Genomic DNA, 22,529 nt, shown 5'->3' with positions numbered 1-22,529 from the left:
CAGTTTGTCAGGATCCAAACGGTCTATGAGGTACTTTGTTCTGTCACAGGGAAAGACTCCAGTACAAGAGAAGGAGGAAACGATTTCCTTATTTATTTCTTCGTTCCATAATTTACATATTAAGTGCGAAAATTCAGAAAAGGTCCGACGTTATATATTATGCGACTGCCCATTCAATTGTACTTTTGTCCAAATTAATAACGTGACCATCGAGAATTATAATTATTGGTTAGATGATGGAGCAACATCTTCTTCTGGCTTAACTTTTGCTTTTTACAAAAGATACGAAACAAGCCGTGCTCAGGTTTGTTGTTTTTAAATTGAGTTGTGATGTTATTTTCATCTACAAATAATTGGACCCTTTCTAAAGGCCGGTTTTCACGATACGTCTTATTGTACGTTTTGTTAGATAGGACAAATCCTATACAATAAAACGTGGCATGTAAACATCAAAACGTACGTCTTGTCGAAATGAAATCCAAGGTCAGATCGTAGAAATGATGGGAGAAGCATAGTTTTGCGAGAACTGACAGGATAAAACGTTACGTGAAAATACATGTTCAGACAAGTCGTCCGATCTTGACTTATTTGATGACTAGTTCCACTGCAGTTCGTTTCATTTTTCCCAAAAAAAGCCTAATAATGTCAGATTTGCGGCAATCTACCCACGATTTTCTCGGGGAATTTATTTAATTGTATAAAAGTTTTTAAGTAGTTATGTTTTAAAACCAAGTAGATTGCATTACAGGTTTCAGGAATTATTTGGCTTAACGCTGGTTTGGATATTATGATTGTGAACTCCAAGTCCTTGACGCTGCGTCCTGTTGTAAGATATCTGAGAGTTGCTGTGAGTCTTTCATGGGGTGTAATGGCTTTTCTCATGAGGTGTCTTATTTCAATATGTATGGTGTTACCAACTGTAGCAATTGACAATAGGCTGAGGTGTCCATTCGCAAATAATTGCGCTAGTCATCTTGTTCGCCTCCTTTAGTAACGAGACGTGGGAGTACTGGCTTCTTTTTAGAAGCCCACTATCTTGACCATCGTGTCTTTTCCCTCTTCATCCCCTTTTTCCTCAGTCGTAGTAACTTTATAGTTGAAAAAATAAAAGAAAGCAGCCGTGTTTCCTCCATAATAAAAAAAACACTAAACAAACTTCACACAACTCAAGACTCTGAATTAGAAATGAGGTAGAAAACGGAAGGAAAAACGTAGTGTGTATACACTGGACAAAACGTACATTTTGTCGTACGTTTTATATGACCCAAAAAACGTACAATAAGACGTAGTGTGAAAACGGGCCTTTAGATTTCTTGTTTTGTAATGGCAAAACCGTTTTTTCCGTCAGTTAATGCTCCACTTCGGGTTTAAGATCGGTTTTTCGACATTGTATGTTATTGTGTTTTTCATGAGACCGTATATTTAATGTATATTTATCTATTCTAAAGCATTTTGATGTCATTTTTAAATTAATCTTACCTTCTTTGATATGATTTTAACTTTTTTACATATTTTCTTGGCATTTTGCTGGTCTCATTTTTTACCTTAAGAATGGATTACTTTTTCACCTGCTAAACAATTCGATGTAATTTTATTATGCTTCAAGACAGACTACCGCGCAAAAGGACTAACGACTATGAAAGTATTCTTGATATATCGACGGGTTTACCGATTTAAACCGAATCAAACAGCGGCTGCATGCTTGTTAGAAAACGCAATTTAAAATTGTTTTAAATTTTTCGCGTTTTTAAAAACAAAGGAATATTACGTTTATATTTAAATTGCGTAATAACGTTAATTAAATATCCCATATTCTGATTATTTATCGACGTTAATACGTTTAGGCTATCGTTGACCATATATTAGCACCCAAATTCTGCTTTTTTTTATTTAAAGCTATTAACTGTCTCATTTTTGCACTAATTTTTTAAGTGCCCCTCATTTTCACCACATGACCCTACGATAAAAAGTATGGTCTGGAATTGTAAGAAATAAAATTATTAGACCTTATTTTTTTAAAAGCAATGTAGCCGAGCCAGTCTATTTTCGTATCTCGTACGAGCATTAATAAATTTATTCTCAGTAGTAATATCCCTAGGACATTGATAACAGACGAGATAATTTCATGACAATCGAAAGCTCGTTCCTTGGTAACAGCACGAAGCCCAAGGCTGAGTGCTGTTACCAAGCAACGAGCTTGAGAAATTTGTCATGAAATTATGAGGCATTCATCAATGTCCGAGGGATATTCGGCGGATTTTTCGAAAAAAAAAATCATAACGAAACATTTATTTATTAAAAGTACAGTTAGTGAAAGTACAATTATTAAAATTTAAGTTAACATTAGATTCGTTACTGTTCTCTACTATAGAAGATCTATTACCACGCATAATATTTATAATCTGTTTGTGGTGTTCTTGATCGAGATTCAAGTATGGTTTTATAGAATTCTGATTGCCATGACCAGTAATTTTTAGCAATTGTTGTTCTTCTACACCACTTTTTACTAATTCGCTAAGAGCAGTTGATCTATTCGAGTGATTTGTTATCTTTTTCTCCTTTACATTCAAGCCAATCGCTTCAGCAGAAGATTTAGTCCATCCATTCATTGTATTTCTTCCAACAGGTACATTATCGTACCATTTGTCAGTTTCATTTTTCCAGTGTCGATTTGATTTTAAGAACAGTCGTGGTGAGGTAATATTGTCGCCTCGTTTTGATATCAGTTTATGAAAAAGACGTACAGGGCATCTTTGTCTCTCACTATTGATAACCAACCATTTACTACTTGCACAGCTTTTAGAACCACCTTGGCACGTTTTACTGAATACCGGATTGTATTCAATGCGATATGTTGGAGTGTCATCGTTATTTTTCTCGATTTGAAAAAAATCCACCAGACAAGCAACTGCCTCTCCTCCTCGCCACGCTAATTCTACAGCAGCAATATGGTAAAATTTACGCATAAGACCTTCAGGGGTATCTTCATCCCAAAGCAATATTATTTTGTTAATTTCAGACCAATTTAACGAAACTGAACTGGCCTTACGTTTACATGGATCTGCTTGTAGTTTCTTCCTGATTGCATCGCGGGCATCTCGGGCTGGTTTAAACACTATATTGTTAAACGAGTCAATCATAAAATTATAGTCATTACAGTACTTTTCTTGCAATAGTTTGCACGAAACGTTCCACATTGTCTTCACCGTTGCCTCTTTGAATTCGTCCCCGTTTTTCTTTCTCATTTTCACGGCCCAATCTTTTAGTATCAACGCCAATTCTTCTAAGCTTCTATGTTCATTCAACTCATATTCTCGTCCGCAGCAAAATTCCATGAATATTCCCCAAATATATTTGTGACTGTAGGTTGTATTTCTGGGAATTTTTTTTTTGATTAGCGCATTTATACTTTGAACATTCTCATTGCCGAAACGTGACATCTTGAAATTTATTTGGATGAAGTTGTCAAAATCGATCGTGTTGTCATAGGGATTGAAAATTGCACTAAATGCAATTATCAGTCTAATGTTGACATGATTGGGTGAAATTGTTCCACATGACACAAAATGACGAAATTTGAATGGTTGTTAGAACAGTCGAAAAATTATCTAGTACAAATTCTTAACGATTTGATGATAGTTCATGGTTTCAACAGAGTGGTGAGTCTACTCATTATGCTGGAGCTGTTCGTAGATAGCTGACGAAATTTTTCCGCACCAGTTGATTTTTAGACGTGGATACACTAAATGGTCAGCAAGACACGAGATCCAAATCCCATGGATGATTTTATGTAGAGACATCTAGCGAATGTTGTTTATGCTAATATGAAAAAATTATAAGAAATAATAAGAACTGAAATGAACAATATTCTTAAGGGATCAACAAAGTAATCGCCAACAAAGTAATACTGGTAAATACAATAAGGGCTACAATTTGAACGTTGGATGTTTTCTGTGTGCGTATCGTGCAAATTCTGTCGATCAGATCCTAAGTACCTACCGTATTTTATGCGAATCAGCTCATTAAAAAACTGACGATGACGCCATTACATTAGTGCCTACGGTATCAAAGAAACGTAACAGGTCCAGTACGTTACTTCCATGTCTTCCATTATTATTACCGCTGATTTTAATAAAAGTTCTCATTTTATTCTGGCTTAGTCAAAAATGTCTAGTGATAATTTGGACATTCCAAGAATTATGCTAGCTAATTCCATTTGTACAGTTTTATGTTGTTATTTATTTTTATGTTTATTAGTTTCTCCAGAGATATACTTTTATATTTCTACTAACATAAATTTTATTGTCACCAAAACAACGAAATGTTTTTTTTTGCTTTCAGAAATCCAACACCGGAAAAGGACGAAGACTTTGGAAATGTGATATGGCCTAAAGTAGAGTCGAACAATATTAAGTTTGTCAGTATAGGCAAAACCTTAGAAGTTAAATCAAACCCAAAGAAATATATAGAGACCAGAGAGATCTTTGACGTATATTTGAAACCACCATTTTACTCATATTAACTAGATATATAAAAGTTTTAAATTTTAAAATGCCTGACTTCTATGGTTGCTGTGATCATTTTGGATTTACAAAATGTTCTTTTAGTGATGACGAAAATTACTTATATTATTTATACTTATAAATATAAGTAATTCAATTAATTAATTACATTACTTTTAGTTGAGTAAAATATCTCCATATACAAGATATTATACTTATCTGAATATATAATTGTATATGTCCGTCGAGAAAAATTTAATTAAAGTAGCGTTTGTAACAAAACTCACATGGATTTATATTTTACGCATTTATACAAAATAATAAACACAAATTCCTAACTTGCTGTTTACAAGATTTTCTTAATAAATGTTTCAAAAATATGTAACAAAAAAGTTTTGTCAATGTCATTAAAATGTAAATTCTCAATTCTGCTCTAATTAAGATTGTTTTCGATGGTATAATATTATAGTGCTACAATAGCGCAACTTAAAAACATTGAAATATTTTATTTCATTTTTTGTCTATATATGAAGGGCCCTGTACATACTTATTTTAATAAATTGTTTACTTTACTTTGTTGTTTTAATATTTTTAAATATTGAATATTTTAGAATACTGTCACCAAAATGTGTAAATGTAGAAAAAGTAATAGGAATTTGTTACATGGCCGGTCGCGTGGGACACACGTGTTTCCCCTTCGAGCCCTTTCACACGGCAACATCCCGTTTTTTGCAGGTACAGTATTTTGCAGGGTCCTGTTGAGTAGTATACGTACTTGATACTTGCAATCACACGAGCATCCTGTTTACGGTATCCAGCAAAAAACCGATCTGTTTAAATTTGACATTCGGTTTTGCCACTGGAATGGATCGTAATTATTCGTATAGTGTAAAGGCGGGTACACATATGCGAGCAGAACTGTTCGCGAACCGTTTGTGAACGCTATATTCGTTAATTTGTACGACGGGACGAACCGCTAGCGAGCTGTTCGTTCGTTGCTCGTCAGGAACCACAGCATGTCGGTTTTTGGGACGAACACAAAGAATGTTCGCAGAACTATAAATTGTGTCTATAAATTGTTTCTGCCAAGTGTGCGATGATATCATTCTGTTAAACAAAATTGCTGAACGAGCGCGGCTTATCTAAGTAGCGAGAGAAATTAATAACAGATAATGTAAACAAAATACCGAAATGTTTAGAATAACGAAGTAAATTAATTCTTGGTTTGTTATTAGATAGTTAGGGTATTGGATAGCCTGAACATAAACATATTTTCGACGAACTCTTCGCGAACAGCTCACGAGCAGTTCGCAAACAGTTTGGCTCGCATATGTGTACCCACCATAATGGAAGTGTTTTCAGTTTTCATCACTTCCTACATACCGTTTTTTACTGGACGCGGTGCGAGGAGCGTAGAGAGATTCCCCCGCCTCGAACACAGCTGCCTGTTGACCGTGCCCACTCCTTCGCTCAGACGCTCAGCGCTCAGTGGGTGCTTACCCATGATACAATGAATACACAAGGTATGATATTGCGCATGACATTTGACAGCTGGCCCAGGAGTGTGACGTAGTTCAGATCGCCTGAACAACCTCGAACCCATTATTACAGCTTAACGTACACATTAATTTTGAAATTATGGTTAAAAAGTGATCTAATTTTTTTTTAAATGTTTTGTTTTGGTTATATTTGAATAAAAAATATATTTTCAGTAGCGTAAAACCTTTACTTCTCCTAGAGATTCAGGCCAAATATTTATTTTTGTTTTCATACATATACTAATAATATAAGTACTCTTTTTGTATGCAAATCCCTTGAAATTTAAAAATTTTCTGCAGAGGAAATACTGTGAGTAGGTAAATAGTAGTAGATTTGCTTATTCTGATTCACTGTCACTTACTTCCAAGCAGTTTTACTGAAATAAAAACAAAATAGAGTACAATAGAGAAAAATCTGTTTTACAATTCAATATGGTATTTTAGATGAGTTATAATGAAATTTAGTAAAATAAAAAATATACACATTACTATAACCTACAGATTACTATATGTAAAATTTACTTATCAAACAATATAATAATATGAAAATAAGACACAAATTAGTTCAAACGCAAAACACAATAAATATCGACTTCAGACGACTTTACACCGGCAAGACAGAAAGCTTGTATAAAAACAAAAGTTCAACAATAATATCGGTTATCAATGGTGACTATTGCAAATTGTAAGTTATGAAATAATAAATATATTTTAAAGTAACTCAATACTGACTGAGTCATGTATTTTATAATAGAAAAATAATTTAGATTTATGCTTATATATGTGTCTTTATACAAATGGTGTTTAGTTACTATTTATTTATACTGTATAGTATTTTTTTGTAAAACTGAAAGTTTTTATTTGCCATTGTATATCTGGTTTTGTACCTTTTTCAAAGTACGCTGTGCAATTGCTTGTTGCAATAGTGACAATGAAGATAAAATCTTTAGGTTTTATACATTTCCTAAAGATAGTGTGACCAGAAAACTGTGGATTATATCTTGTTGTAGAAAGGATAATTTTAATTGTAATACTGCAAGAATTTGTTATACACATTTTAAAACTGACGATTACCAAAGAAATCTACAACAGGAACTTTTAAATTAAGTTTCTAAAAAGGGTCTAAAACTCAAACCTGAGGCAGTACCTAGTCTTTATTTGCCTAAATCAACATCGGCTACCCTTTTAACCAACCAAAAGAAACGCGTACAGGGAGGCGAACACAGAGAGTCCAAAAAGTATGTTGAGCAGCTTCTTACTACTTCTAGGTCAACGACGTAAGTCTAAATCTTTATTTTTATTAATTATTAGTCATGAAACCTTAAATGGTTTTTTCATATCGATTTGTTAAGTAAGAAACTAGCCTCAGCCTGCTATGCAATTTGCAATAAGAACTGTTTCGAAGGAAATCAATTTAGCATCTTCCAAAATAACATATTTTTCTTTGTTAAATCATGTTATCATTATTAAAATATACAATGTTATCATTATTATAAACAATACGAAGATAATTTTAGGTGTGAATATTACAAAAATGTCATTTTAAATGTTGTGCAATATTTTGTGCCCTCACTACACTCATATTCGATGGCCAGCTAGCTCATTCGATATAAATAAAGTTGACTTTGTCATTATTTATTTTGGTTTTGTGTTTAGTTCAGTAGGTATATATACGTACAAATTTTGTGTACCTCCATTACCACTTTTCTGTATCTTTTTAAACATCTGAAATATCGAACTCTGGAGTATAAGTTAATTAACCTGTACCTACGTGTAATAAAAGATAATTAAAACTTGTCTTATAAAGGATATCTATGTTTTATAAAGGATAAATATTATAATAACATAATTTTATTATCTCTTTATAATTACTATAATTAACTTAGCCAAATTATATAAAAAAAAACTTAAAATTAAAAGTCTTTCCTATACAACTACATTCAAATGTTGCGGGAATAAGCGTTCTTGACTACGTCATGCGCGAAAGCGAACCGATTTTGGAACATTATGTATCATACCTTGTGTATTCATTGTACCATGGTGCTTACCAGTCTACGCGCAAGGCCAGTTTTGTGATTGTGCTGCGAGATGACGCAAACCAAAATAGAACCAGAAGTACTTATTCCTCTTATAGAAAATAGATCCATAATATGGGATAAAACTTTAGAGAACTATAAGGATAAAAATTTGCGAACTGCCACCTAGCGCGAAGTTTGTATTATTTTGAATGAAGAATTTGAGGGGATGGAAGAGGAAGAAAGAGAAAATTATGGTAAGTCTTAAATTTAAATCTTTATTGAAATAGTATTAATTTAGCTCTGTATTGCTTCACGGTACAGCTCCCACTTCAGACATAAAATAATTAGTGAACTCTCTTCGTATTGTATTTGCACAATGTCCACCTCGCGTACTTAGATCGCTCCGTATATTTAACCAAGATGTAGATTCGTTGCTTTCCATGTTAGCATATGAACTTTCATTATTTATTATATAATTATGGAGTACAGTGCAAGTTTTGACTATCGAAATAGCGGTACTAATGCTTACGTCCAATGGGCGATGAAATATTCGCTATTTGTTTGCCAATATTCCGAACGCACATTCTACGTATCGTCTGGCTCTAGTTAATCGACAATTAAATATTCTTTTATTTTTATCTAGATGAGTTCCTCCGTAGGGTCTCACCAAATTATAATGTAAACCGAATCCTTCATCCCCTATTATCACAAAAGGTACTCTTGATTCCAAACCTTCACAAAGAGGACGAGCATCCGGCAAATCTAAACTGCCATCAGTTAGCTTTTTCCAGAAAGTCGATTCTTTGAATATAGAGGAATCACATTTTTTGCCATATGAGCCTACGCTAATATAGATGAATCTATAATTCGAATCCACTACTGCTAGTAATACAATGGAAAAAAAATCCTTGTAATTAAAGTACATAGAACCACTGCTATATGGTTCTTTAATCTTATGTGTTTCCCGTCTAGTGCACCACTATAGTAAGTGAAATTTGCTTTAGTAAAGAATCCGTCAGCAATTTCTTCCCATTCAAATTTTGTGATTGGCAGTTTCATATACTCTTCACACAAGTTGTTCCATATGACATTTGTTACATCTATAATATTATTACTGATTGTTGAAACTTCCACTCGATACGTATAATGTAAATCCATAAATGAACACCCAGATGCCAAGTACTTGCAAATATTTTTAAATGTATCATTGTTTTCTTTTTCAGCAAAACGTCGTTAAGAAATGGAATCAGGTTAGAGACAGCTGGTCAAGAAGTTTAACTGCAACTAAGAAGACCAAGCAATCTGGATCTGCTTTAGTGAATGTAAAAAAATACTGTTATCACAGCCAGTTGTTGTTTTTAAAACAAATTATGTAACCAGGAGAAACATAGGACAGTGAAAATAATCAAGAAAAAAATCAGGATAATACAGATGTTGAGAAAGTTGAGCCGGAAATTTCTATTAACCAAAATGAAGAAATTGAAGATGAACCTTCTGTTGTAAATGAAAGCTCTAGACAAGAAAATCCTACAAGTGGCGCTAAACTAAAAAATTTATGTCATTTATCGATCACTAGATGAAAATACAAAACAATTCGCAAAATGAAGATCGTAACTTGTCTTTTTATAAAAGCTTACTTCCAACAGTTGCCTTACTTAACGATGATCAAATACTAGAATTTCAAGCAGGTGTTATAAGTTTGCTGCAAAACATAAAAAGCCACAATAGAAGTCAACCACCATCCACTTCCAACTACTCGTATCAATCACAACAAGGTTATTTAACATCAGAGTACGTTCAACCATCGCCAAGCCCGTCAACTCAAAGTTCGTCATAATTTGACCACTTTCAACGCTCACCAGCTGAATCGACTCGCTTTGATTTTCCAGACTTTACTATGTTGTAATTACACGCACACACGCCATCATAAACACATACATACACATAATACACATACCCACATACAAATACACACATACACACACAAACACACTCTATAACTTTACTTAATAAATATTAATAATGATAGATGTATTTTATTCTCACCTTAAATATATTGCAAGCTTCAGGAGTGAGGCTTTTTCTCATATTTGAATTCTCTTTTTTTAAATGTTTCTCCACTTTTTTTAAAAGGTTGTCAAACATAGACATCTTAAAGTAATTAAAAAACTTTGATTCATCCTTTCTCAAATCGTCCATGAGATTACGAAAAATACCCAATTTCTGTCGTTGTTTCAGAATCGGGTGGACCCAAAATCTTCTTTTTTTTTTTTTCACTGCCAGTGGCGGCGGTAATAATACAATATCGCAAGCGTGTTCACGTCCATCACCTCTGAATTTTTGTTTTAATCTGGCAAATATAATATACCGCCCATTGCCCTAACGCAAAAAACGGGATTCAAACTGCTGTGTGTGAACACACCAGTGGTTTTTACGGGATTCAGTAAAAAACCACTCCTGCAGAACTGGACGACCGTGTGAACCGGCTCTTAAAAGATGCTTAGAAATGAAATAGACATACTAAATTTGTTTTACATTTCTACCGCACCAAACCTTTTTTATTCGCTTCTATATATTTTTTCAAGTTTAAATGTATTTTTTTTAATATTTCCAAGTGGGCGAAAAATTATTATTCACAAATAACTTTTTTAGGTATTTTTTTTAAGCGTAAACATTCTTTTAGGCTTATGATTTTTCGAAAAATAGTTTCTTTTCAAGCTATTTGCAATTTTTTGTTAAAAAAATGCCTTAACACATTTAGTGCCAACCAATTATACTAGATGTTCTCCAAAAGGCGAACCAAATGGCGAAACTTCACAATGCTAAATATTTGAATGTAAGAGTATATTAAATATATTTTAAATATTTATTTATCGTTTCATACACTAAAAAGGCTTTTTGGAATAGTGTCACACGGTGTGTGCCCTCGGCCGTTCGAATAAAATTTTATATTAAAGACCGGTGGCACACGGTCACTGAACAGAACATTTATTAAAAAAAAAGAAAGATATTTTACACAAAAAAACAAACAAAATATAAACATACAATATCTATAATTTTTTGTGATATTCTGCGAAGCAATTTTCTAATAAAGCCCTGGTTCTCCTTTGCATGAAGAACAATAGTATTGGGTACACGTTCGAATCTTTTGTTTGCTGCATTGCCTACATATTCTCCTATGCGTTCTGTCCAACTTACTAAGTAAATGCGTAGTGTCCAACTTGCTTGTAGGTGGTAAAGATTTTTCCGATAACAACGTCTTTAGAACTTCCAAACGGTAATCATAGTATGTAACACATAATGACGATATTAGATTTTTGTTTTGATACAGGGCAGCGACAGCCGCTTATTCGTATTTCGACCTCTTTAGGTCTCCTCAGAACGGTATAGCCACTGCTCTGAACCAAAACAAAAATCTCTCCCGTCCTAGACAATAGTTATCAAAATAACTATATACGGACGTAACTAAGCCATCTAAAAACAAAAAGAGAAATCAAATGATTTCTACCTAGCGAAACCGAATTTAAATTTTTACCACTGTGTTTTCTAAAACTTACGAAACAAACAGCTGGATAAATTACTCGGCAAGGGAATCTAAAATTGCATTCCACATGCCGTTCATCCTGGTTTGTTGCGCAGGTTTTAGGAAACACAGTGGTAGAAATTTGAATTAGGTTTCACTAGGTAGAAATCGTTTGATTTATCTTTTTGTTCTTAGTATGTAAGTTTTACTGTAGAAGCTCTTCTGTCTCTTTCTGTGATAAAAATAAAACCTCTCTCTTGTCTCGCTATTTACTAACTGCAATCCCCTCAAGATATTTGGTAACTATTTCGCCGTTCTTAATTTTTGCTTCAATAACAACTTTCGGATTTTGTTTTCTGCCTCTTTGGAGCGTACCGGTAACATAAGTTTTGTGCTCAAGCAATTTTCGACATAAGGGAACATTATTATAAAAGTTATCTATATATAAGGAATGTCCTTTGTTCTTGAAACCTTTTATTAGTGACAATATCATTTTTTCAGTATGACCTGTAACACCAGCTTCACTTTGAGCACCACTGTATACATTGCATCGCAACACCATACCATATGGTTCAGTTAATATGTATAATTTTTTGTCGAACTTGTGTCCGTTTACCTTTTAAAAATAAAATTGGTGAAAAAACAGTCTTCCTTGCCACAGCATCGTGGACTCATACAAGGAAAACGATATTTCAGGGTAATAAATTTCATCCATTAGTTTATTGAAATAATCTTGGAGATTTCTGATTTTATGTAAACGATCACCATAACTAGGATCTCTAAGGACCCTCACGAAGGCTAGAGTCATACTACTTGAGGAAAGTCACCTACGCGCTCAACGCACATGATGTGCCGTTTTCCTGTGACGTCAATAGCCGATAGCGCACGATGTGAAATGAAAATGTTAATTAGTGATTTTTGGAACTTTTTTTCTAAAAAACTACTAAATGAATAATCATTCTACAAAAAGCTTTATGATATTTAAATCATCACGTATAAGTAAGAATATTTTGAGAAAAATTAGTTTCTATCTTGGTAGAAACATAGTTTTAAATTTAAACAAAGATTTCTAAGCAACGCGCGCTGTATCGCCGCCACCATACATGTACGGTGTACACGCTTATTATCGTATATATATATATATATATATATATATATATATATATATATATATATATATATATATATATATATAGATTGCTCAAAATGCATATTCGAAATACTGGGTTCCATGTTTTGAGCAAGATAAAATGCATTTATCCTTTTTAAAAAATTTCTTACGATAGAGTAGAGTATCGATAGAAAGATAGAAAAAGTATTTATTTCAATAAGATACGCCATAAAAAATTTTACTCGAAGCAATTTGGGATTTTTTTTTGTTATAAGTTATTTGTTGCAAATGAAATGCAAAAAAAATAGTCGGTCTATGCTCTGCTTATAGTAAACCGCTCGCCTATATATTCAATTGTCGTTATAATATAAAACAAAGTTTGTTTTTTATTAAATATTTATAAGAGACACTTTATCATCATCAGTGTTGCTACAGCTCTAGTTGAGCTTTAAACTTACCCATTATATTTCTCGCGTCCTCGTCCACACCATCCCTCCATCTGAGTATTGATCTACTGGGTTCGTCTGAGTGGCTAATTTTTATTTAATCTTGACACATGTCCAACCTATCTAAGTCTACCTATTTCTATGAAAGATATTACATCTCTACCATTAACTGAATAGTGGCCGAGCTAAGTGATCTAAGTGCCAAAACATAAATTTTGTTTTTTTTTTCAATCAATATAACTATGTATGGTTCCGATGCCAATATTCCCGTATGAGATCGAAGTGCCAACTTCACTCTAGTGGTTTCAAACGATGCCCAAAGATGGAGCCGCCTGTAAGTCCGGCATCATGTACTTTGCTAATTGATCTAAGTGCCAGTATATGGGTTGATGTGTTGTCAATAGTGTCGATTATTATTGTGTATGTATTTGCGTTTTAACGTAAATACAATGGATTCTAGTGCGTTTGGCAACAAAAAGAATACAAAATCAATAAAAAAACAGAGTGAAGGTAGATTGAGTAAAAAACCCAATGTTACAAAAAAATGTAAGCTGAAATAACCTGGAAAAGTCATTCCAAAACATGCGGTTAGTAAGAGATTTTTAACAGATATTTCGCTTGAAATTTTAAGCTGTACGATATTGTAACTTGTAAATAGCTACCAATGCTATTGGACATTACAACTAAAAACTCTTTTTATTGTTACTTTGGCTTTGTTGATATATTATCATGAAACTTTTCTATTTTAGATCACATCATTTAAATCATTTAAATCAATAAAGTAGTTGACGACTTTTATTTGCCAATTATTGACCGATAAAACCTCTGCTATTCAACCATTGAATATATTTTAAATTTAATCAATGGTCGTATTTTTTGCTGTATATATATATATATATATATATATATATATATATATACAGGGTAAGTCATAAGGAACTTTACATACTTCTACCATATGTAGAGTCCCTCAGGGAGCATATCATTCGACTGGTATTAGCTAAACTAAAAAATTCCAGGACTGGCTTTGGAAAAATTAATTTAGGGATTCGTATTAAATATTACACCCTGTATAATTTTATTTTAAAATGCAATAAGTGATTTTCAAACTACATAAATAGCCAATGAAAACGACATATGCGACAATGTTGTCGCACTTTTATTAAATTTTTAATGAACGATCAAATCTTACCAAAAATAGAACAACCATAATGAAGTATCAAATTATAAGGTATTAATTTAAACAAATGTTATAAATTTTAAACATTTTAATTAAAATGAGTTCCTACAACATAATCTAATAGGTAAAAAATTAACATGAAGGTTGGCGTTGACCGTTTGACGTTTCTTGATATTTTATACCCATTGTCATTATTGTCATTATCAATTGTTATTTATGTGTACAAGAATACATATTTCTTCTGTCATATCTACGTTAAGTACATTGTGTTAATTTTGGTAGAGCTTTTGTTACTTTCGTTCAAAATGCCACATCAGTTTTCGACCACAGAATATGCAGACATAATATTTGTTTATGGATTCTGTAATGGGAATGGTATGGCTGCTAGTAGAGAATATTGCAGGAGATTTCCTAATCGACGAACTCCCAGTCATCCAACATTTGGGTCAGTTTTTAATTATTTGCGAGAAAATGGCACTTTTCCTAGTGGAACAACAGAGCGACATGTAGATGAAGCGCAGGAAGATGACATTATGGACGCCGTTAATATGAACCCTACAATAAGCACTAGACAAGTAAGTCGAGAACTCAATGTTACTCAATCAAAAGTAAGTAGTCTTACAAAAAAAATAATCTATACCCATATCACATTCAAATGGTTCAGCGACTACATGCTGGAGATGAGATCGATAAGTTGGAATTTTGTAGATGGATTAACAATAATCGACCACCGCTATACAGGACACTATTTACAGATGAAGCCCAATTTACCAGAGACGGGATAAATAATTCACGAAATTCACATGTGTGGGCAGAAGAAAATCCCCATGCTATTCGAGAACGTCGTTCTCAGTTAAGGTTTTCGGTTAACGTGTGGATTGGTGTCATAAATAACCAATTAGTAGGTCCTCACTTTTTTGATGGTCCTTTAACAGGGCAGGTCTATTTGAACTTTCTACAAAATATTTTGCCGAATTTGCTTGCCAACGCGAACGTTGCTATCCGAGGGATGTATTTTCATCATGATGGGGCACCCCCACACTTTTTACTGGCAGTGAGACAACATCTCAATAATGTTTATGGCAACAGGTGGATAGGACGTGCAGATCCTATTTCGTGGCCTTCAAGATCCCCTGATTTCAATCCCGTTGATTACCATATTTGGGGACGATTGAAGCAACTAGTTTACGCAGTGAATATTAATAACCGACAACAATTAATTGATAGAATTATACATTGTTGTAATACTATTAGAAACGATCCCCAGAGTATCCGTAATTCAATACTTCAATTAACAATTCGGCAACAAAAATGTGTACAGGCTGCAGGGTCCATTTCGAAAATTTATTACTTTGAATTATTTTTATTTTGTTACCATTATTGTATCTTTTCCAGTTCTAATTTATGGGTTTATCATAACTATGTACATATTTTTAGTTTTTTTTTAATTTGTTCTTCGTTATTGTTAGTAGTTACTGTTTTTTGTTGTGCAGTGACTCAGTTTATGATTTCAATTAAAATGTTTAAAATTTATAACATTTGTTTAAATTAATTACCTTATAATTTGATACTTCATTATCGTTGTTCTATTTTTGGTAAGATTTGATCGTTCACTAAAAATTTAATAAAAGTGCGACAACATTGTCGCATATGTCGTTTTCATTGGCTATTTATGTAGTTTAAAAAACACTTATTGCATTTTAAAAAAAAATATATATACAGGGTGTAATATTTAATACGAATCCCTAAATTAATTTTTCCAAAGCCAGTCCTGGAATTTTTTAGTTTAGCTAATACCAGTCGAATGCTTGATAGTAGTGTACTGTATCATCCAAAAATTAAAAAAATCAAATGAGCCGTATAAACACTACAGTAAAATGAAATAAATGGTCAATTACACAAATCACCCTGTTAATTAATAAAGAAGATGAATTGACATTTTTTAGTGGCCACACGATATGCTTCCTGAGGGACTCTACATATGGTAGAAGTATGTAAAGTTCCTCATGACTCACCCTGTATATATATATATATATATATATATATATATATATATATATATATATATATATATATATATATATTGCTTCCAGATAATATTGTTTGATTAACCAATTCGGAGGAATATAATAATTGGGATAGACTAAATAAAGGTCAATTAAATTCCATCGCTGAAGTACAATTTCAGAGTGATGAAGAAAACATGGAAATCAAAAGTTCTTCTCTGATCTTAATGTTTAACATCGAACAAAGAGAATACAGAAGACGTCAAAAAAATGGTCTAACATTATAAATTTACCAACATTACGATCGGATTTCAATCTACTGAGATTCTCAGTTTTAACACTTACTTCTGACAGTAATCCCAGTTGAATTTTTTGAATTGCTTATAAGCAGAGAAATGATAGATTATTTAATTAAAGAAACAACAAATGCTACCTCAAAAAATTATAATATTTCAATAGAAGTTGACGAATTTTATTTATCCTTGGTAATTTTAATTTAAAGTGGTTACGTTCCATTATCAAGGCGAATAATGTATTGGGAAAACCCCAATTATACACATAATATTTTAGAAACGAAATCTATGATATGCAAGAGAGTTGAAGAGATAATTATATTTTTACGCTGCAGATAACAGTTTGCCAAAAATGATAAATAGACCAAGATTAGACCTTACATCGAAAAATTAAATACAAAGTTTTAACCGTTTGCACCCACTAAAAATCAAATTTCTATCGACGAATCTATGATTCCTATCTTTGCTCATAATTGGTACATAAATTTATTCGCCAATAAATAAACCAATAAAATGTGACTATAGAACAGGGGTAATGGCTTTATCAAATGAATATTGCCTAAATTTTGACATATATCTAGTACTGATCAAAAGTGTGGAATAGGAGAAAGTGTAGTCTTGACCTTTGCAGAGATTTTGCGAAATACATAAAAATATAAAATTTTCGTTGTGTTTCGATAACTTTTTTACAAGCATATCTTTGCGATCATCAGTTAGACAAATGGGGTTTAGTGGCACTGGAACCGTATTCGAAAACAAAACAGAAAAATGTCCTTTAGGAGATCAAAAAATTATGATAAAAAACCAAGAGGACATTATTGTAGCTTTTTTAAAAAAAGCGCTGAAATTGCGACTGTAAAATGGAAAAATAATAATGTTGTCACCATATTATCTAATGAGCATAGAACTGAGCCAATGAAAAAGCAATCTGATATTTAGCAAAATAAAAATTCAAATAGATCAACCATTGGTTATTTCGCAATACACTAAATATATGAGCGGAGTAGCTTTGATGACCAACAAAATTTCAACGCTTTTTTAAAATCGATAAAACTTCGCACTTCCTTATTAACGTCTAGGCATCTTTGTGTAAGAAAATTCAAATCGAAGAGAGCTTCTCGAATACCTATTCCCTTTCTGAACCCCATCTGTGTATCACTAATATCTGAATCCAACTTTTGATAAACTCGGTTGTGAATGACTTTTAGAAATATCTTTAGTAGATGGCTCATTAAAGATATGGTTCGATTTTCTGAACATTTTTTTGCATTGGATTTCTTTGGCAGTGTAACGAATGTAGACAACAGCCACTCTTGAGGTATAATACCAGTTTTATATATTGTGTTAAATAAGTGCAATATTATACCTATTGAGTCATCATTCAAGAGCTTTAGCAATTCAGTAGAAACCTCATCAGGTCCATTTGCCTTTCCACTTTTGGAATTTCCAAGTGCCACTTCTACTTCACATTTTAGGATTTCAGGTCCCGTTTCACCATTTACCTGAACAATGTTATTTCCATTGTCCTCAGACAATTCTCTTATGTATTCACTCCATCTATTAATTTTCTCTGTTAAATCTATAATAATCTTTTCGTCTTTGTTCTTAAGCAAACTTATTTGATGTCTTCTTTGAGTTCCTGTAATTTCTTTTACTTTTTTATATACATTGAATGTGTCATATTTCTTTCCTAGTTTTCCATTTCTACACATTGTTCTTCAATCCATAATTCTTTGGCCTTCTTTATACTTTGCTTTCTGTTCTTATCAACCTCTCTGTATTTTTGTGCAATTGTGTAATTATTCTTCATTTTACGTCTTTCGTCCATTAGTTCTAGTATGTCTGGTGTCATTCATACCTTGTGTTTCTTTGCAGATCTGATGAGGTGTTTCTTTCCCGTAGTTTTTACTGTAGTGTTTATATACTTCAGTTTTTCATCTATGTTGTCTGTTCTGCGGATTTTCTGCTATTCTGAGACTGGTGTTTATTTCTTCTTGTACTGTTTGTCGTAGGTGTTCACTTTTTAGCTGGCTTAAGTCTAACGCTGAGATGATGGTTTTTCTTATTATCTTACTTACTCCAAAGTACATCTACATTATGAATGTTGGCACTTAGATGCCCTGCAGTTAGTAGTAGTCCAATAAAGGGATATAGCTCTGTAGAGTCACAATATTTCCAGGTCTATATCCCCAGGACATTTTCGGCTTCTTTATTTGTACACTTAACTATTTCATTCACAATTTTTTCGTCCACTAGTTTTAAAAATTACACACTCTAAAATATGGTAACTTTAAGCTACACATTCTTCTTCATTATCACTCAATATTACTGCTGATCATCCTCTTCACTTGCTTCCGAAAGATTATCTTCAATTTCAGAGTCACTTTCAATGCCACCTACTTAATGAGATTCTTCATAATCGAAATCCCATAAATTAAGTTCGACTCGAGCAGTCGAACAGTACGGACGTGCTCAAGAGAGAAGCGTGCTTAGGTGGGGGCGACTGACCTATTGTCAACGGAGCTTTTCAGCTCCCGGTGGGTAAGACACCGAGTGTGGCATAGGCTCTTGTCCTACATATTAGTGAAAAGCGGATGCGAGGTTGTTACTAGTTAAACCGTCGAGGAGCTGTTTTTATAGGCTCCTCGCGGAGGCTATAATAGCTTCGCGTTTGCGAAGAATTCGGGATCACCTCAGTGTGTCGTCAGGGATGACACTGTAAGGCCTTGACATTTGACAAGGTCGGACAGAAACGGCCCCTGCTCCTGAGGTGTGAGAAACAGGAAAAGGATCCTTCACTGTGAATACAGGGAGTGAACTACCGCGAGGTACCTGGGACGGCACCCAGAGTCGTCTAAGTAGAATTTTGTTATATCTTATGAACTATTGTTCACTGCCTTACGGCAATATGAGTGATATTCCCCCCCCCCCAGAAAGTGTTGTCACGCAGGTGACAACACAAGAAGAAGAAGAGGATGATTTAGCCAAATCATCTAACCCCTCTGTTGCCAGCTCGATCGAGCTATATAATAAATTTATTAAATCGACTAATCCCGCGATCGATGACATAGAAATCGTGATATCTTCTGACGATGACTCCTATCTGCCCGAGTCGGAGGAAGAAAAAAGCGAAATCGACACCGATGACGATGTTAATACGATGGACGCCATCGACGAAGAGCCAAGCCCAGCCGCAGAATCGCGCGAAGCCCCGCCCCCAACTGTAGTAGAGACACCACCCATCGTGGACAACGTCTCCAAAAATGAATCTGAGCCCGAAATCGGCAAGAAAATGAAAAGGCTAAGGCCCAAACAAGACTCTCCGAAAGACGAAGAAGTAAAGAAAAAGGCCAGAGAAATGGTGGAAAGGGAAAAGGCCAATGAGCTTTTAAGGTCGGTCAATGTACTGACGGAACAGATCAAATCTCTAAAAGAAGAAAGCCGTATCCGAGCGGAAAAGGCGAATAAACAAATCCAAGACCTTCTCGCTCAGATGACTAAGCTGAGAAACGAAAATAAGGAAAATGACAAGGAGATACAAAAACTTGTACAACATATAATGGCATTAACAGCAGCCAAGGAGAAAGAAGAGTCAATAATGGAGATCGACCCGTGAAAAGCCTCTCTCGATAACGACGTTGTAAAGCTAGTTGAACTAGGAATCGGTTCACCTCCCCCCGCAAAGCCATCCGGTAGCAAAGGCAAGCCTAAAGAGCCGGAAAGAATCATAACAACCAAAGAACCTGCAGGTTGGACACAAGTCCAAAACAAAAAAGGAAAAAAGACAGGCACCACTACTGAGAAATCAGACAGTAGTGTGAAAACAAAAATAAGCGTCGCCGAAAAGCAGACGCAGATAATAAATCAGCGGAAAGAAAACGAATTTAACAAAGCTGCGAAAGAGGCTCATGAAAGAAGCCAGAAAAAGAAAACTGCTTAAAATAACTTCAGCAAAAACAGCCAAGTTAAAAAAGAAAACAACGTACCAAAAGACTCACCGCAAACAAGCGAGGAGCCTATAGTAAAAGAGCCGAAACCACCGGCGATAATCCTAAAAACTGTAGGAGAACACCAAAAAATCCTGCAGAGAGCAGCCAACCAATGCATAATATCAGTCAATAAGTTTGCACGATCAGGCAGATCGATTGTTATTAACACAAAAACTAGAAAAGATTACCTAGGAATGGTACACATTCTAGAAGAACACACTCCAAAAGTAGAATTCATCGCATATCCCATAGCTAGCGATAAACTAAAAAGAGTCATTATAAAAGGGCTATCTGCTACTACTAGCACAGTAGCAATTAAAGACGAACTATACAATAAAGGAATAAAAGCAACAAGTGTGATCAATATGATCTCCAAAAAAGCTGATAAAAAAGTACTGCCACATTTCATCGTCACCCTCAAAGAGGAAGACGTTGCAAAAATTAAAAAAATATCTGATTTATGCTACATGCGCATCTATATGGAGGATGAATTCAAAATCACAAAAGACACCCTACAGTGTTATAACTGTCAAGGGTTCTATTACAGCTCAAAGGATTGCCATTGCGGATCCAGATGTGTAAAATGCGGAGAAAACCACATCAGTAACGGCTGTGAGAAAAGCCGGGAAACCGACCCCAAATGTGCAAACTGTGGTGAAGCGCACACAGCAAATTATAGAGGATGCTCTAAGGCCCCCAAAAAGAAAACACCTGCCCCAACAAGACCGGTAGGAAGACCCATAAACAGCGCTCCAATCAACAAAGGAGTCAGCTACGCACAGGCAGCGAAAAAATCCGCTGAAACCACCACAGAAGCTCCAGCACAACCACAAGAAGTGTCGGTACAGGACGCAGCTACCCTCATCGCAAACTTTGATACAGAATATAATAACAAAATGATGGAAATGATGTCCATGATGGACAAAGCAACAAAAATGATGACTGCATTTGGAGAAGCCGTCCGAAAATGTTAGCAAACCAAAACGAAGATCTACGCATTGGGTCATGGAATTCTGGCCGAATATTCAAAAAGATCAACCTTCTGGATGAAATAATAAACAGATTAGAGCTCGATATCGTGGCCCTTCAAGAAACCAAACTAGTGGAAAGGAAAAAAACAAAATTTCCAGGCTACGATATCTATAGAACGGATCATAGAGCATTATCAGGAGAAACAGCTATATTAGTCAAAAAGGGACTCGAACACGAGCACATCCCAACACCAGATGGACTGGTGACAATGGAAGCCACAATTATTCGACTTAAGGCCAACAACGAAACACTAAAAATAGTGTCAGCTTACGTCAGACCACATGATCCGATTTTCAACGAAGATTTGAGCCTAATACTGAACTCAGAAGAGCCAACTATAATTAATGGAGACCTAAATGCTAGATCTCCCAATTGGTTTGACAGGACGACCAACCGAAACGGAAGATATCTCTGCAACCATCTCGAGAACAGACCAAACACACATGTCATCGGACCAACAGAACCGACATGTTTCCACGGAGAACTCCCTACGTATCTTGACATTGCAATCCTACACAACGTGGGTCAACAATACGAGATACACTCTCTAAATGAAGGCGATTCGACACATAACCTAATCGTCCTGACCCTGGGCGCATTAGAATTGAACTATTTGCAGCCCCACAACAGAAAGAAGACAAGTTGGCCAAACTTTAAAAGAATTGTGAGCGAGAACATCGGTAACATCCCAACAATTAATAATATTACAGAACTAGAAGATAGTGTAATAAAACTAGAACAAGCAATAAACAATGCTATCGATACCAGCTCCAAAAGCGAAACAATCACAAGACAAAAAGGAATATTCAGGGATATAAGTATAGAACTTCAAAACCTAATCAAAGAGAAAAACCGGAAAAGAAGAAGAGCCTACCGCACAAGAACGGTAGA

General features: G+C 34.3%; 1 protein-coding gene across 1 annotated transcript in view; it reads left to right on the top strand.

Annotated features, from left to right (window-relative positions):
• LOC140447908 (cocaine esterase-like) overlaps window positions 1–5,074 on the top strand; it is a 103,928-nt gene extending 98,854 nt beyond the window's left edge. The window contains exon 11 of the mRNA XM_072540831.1: window positions 4,342–5,074. Coding sequence (XP_072396932.1) covers window positions 4,342–4,522 — 181 coding nt within the window. The 3' untranslated portion in view covers window positions 4,523–5,074. The remainder of the gene's footprint in view (window positions 1–4,341) is intronic.
• The last annotated feature ends 17,455 nt before the right edge of the window (window positions 5,075–22,529 follow it).

This window comes from Diabrotica undecimpunctata, chromosome 8 (assembly GCF_040954645.1).
Source record: "Diabrotica undecimpunctata isolate CICGRU chromosome 8, icDiaUnde3, whole genome shotgun sequence".
NCBI lineage: Eukaryota > Metazoa > Arthropoda > Insecta > Coleoptera > Chrysomelidae > Diabrotica > Diabrotica undecimpunctata.
This window is presented reverse-complemented; position numbering and strand designations above follow the sequence as displayed.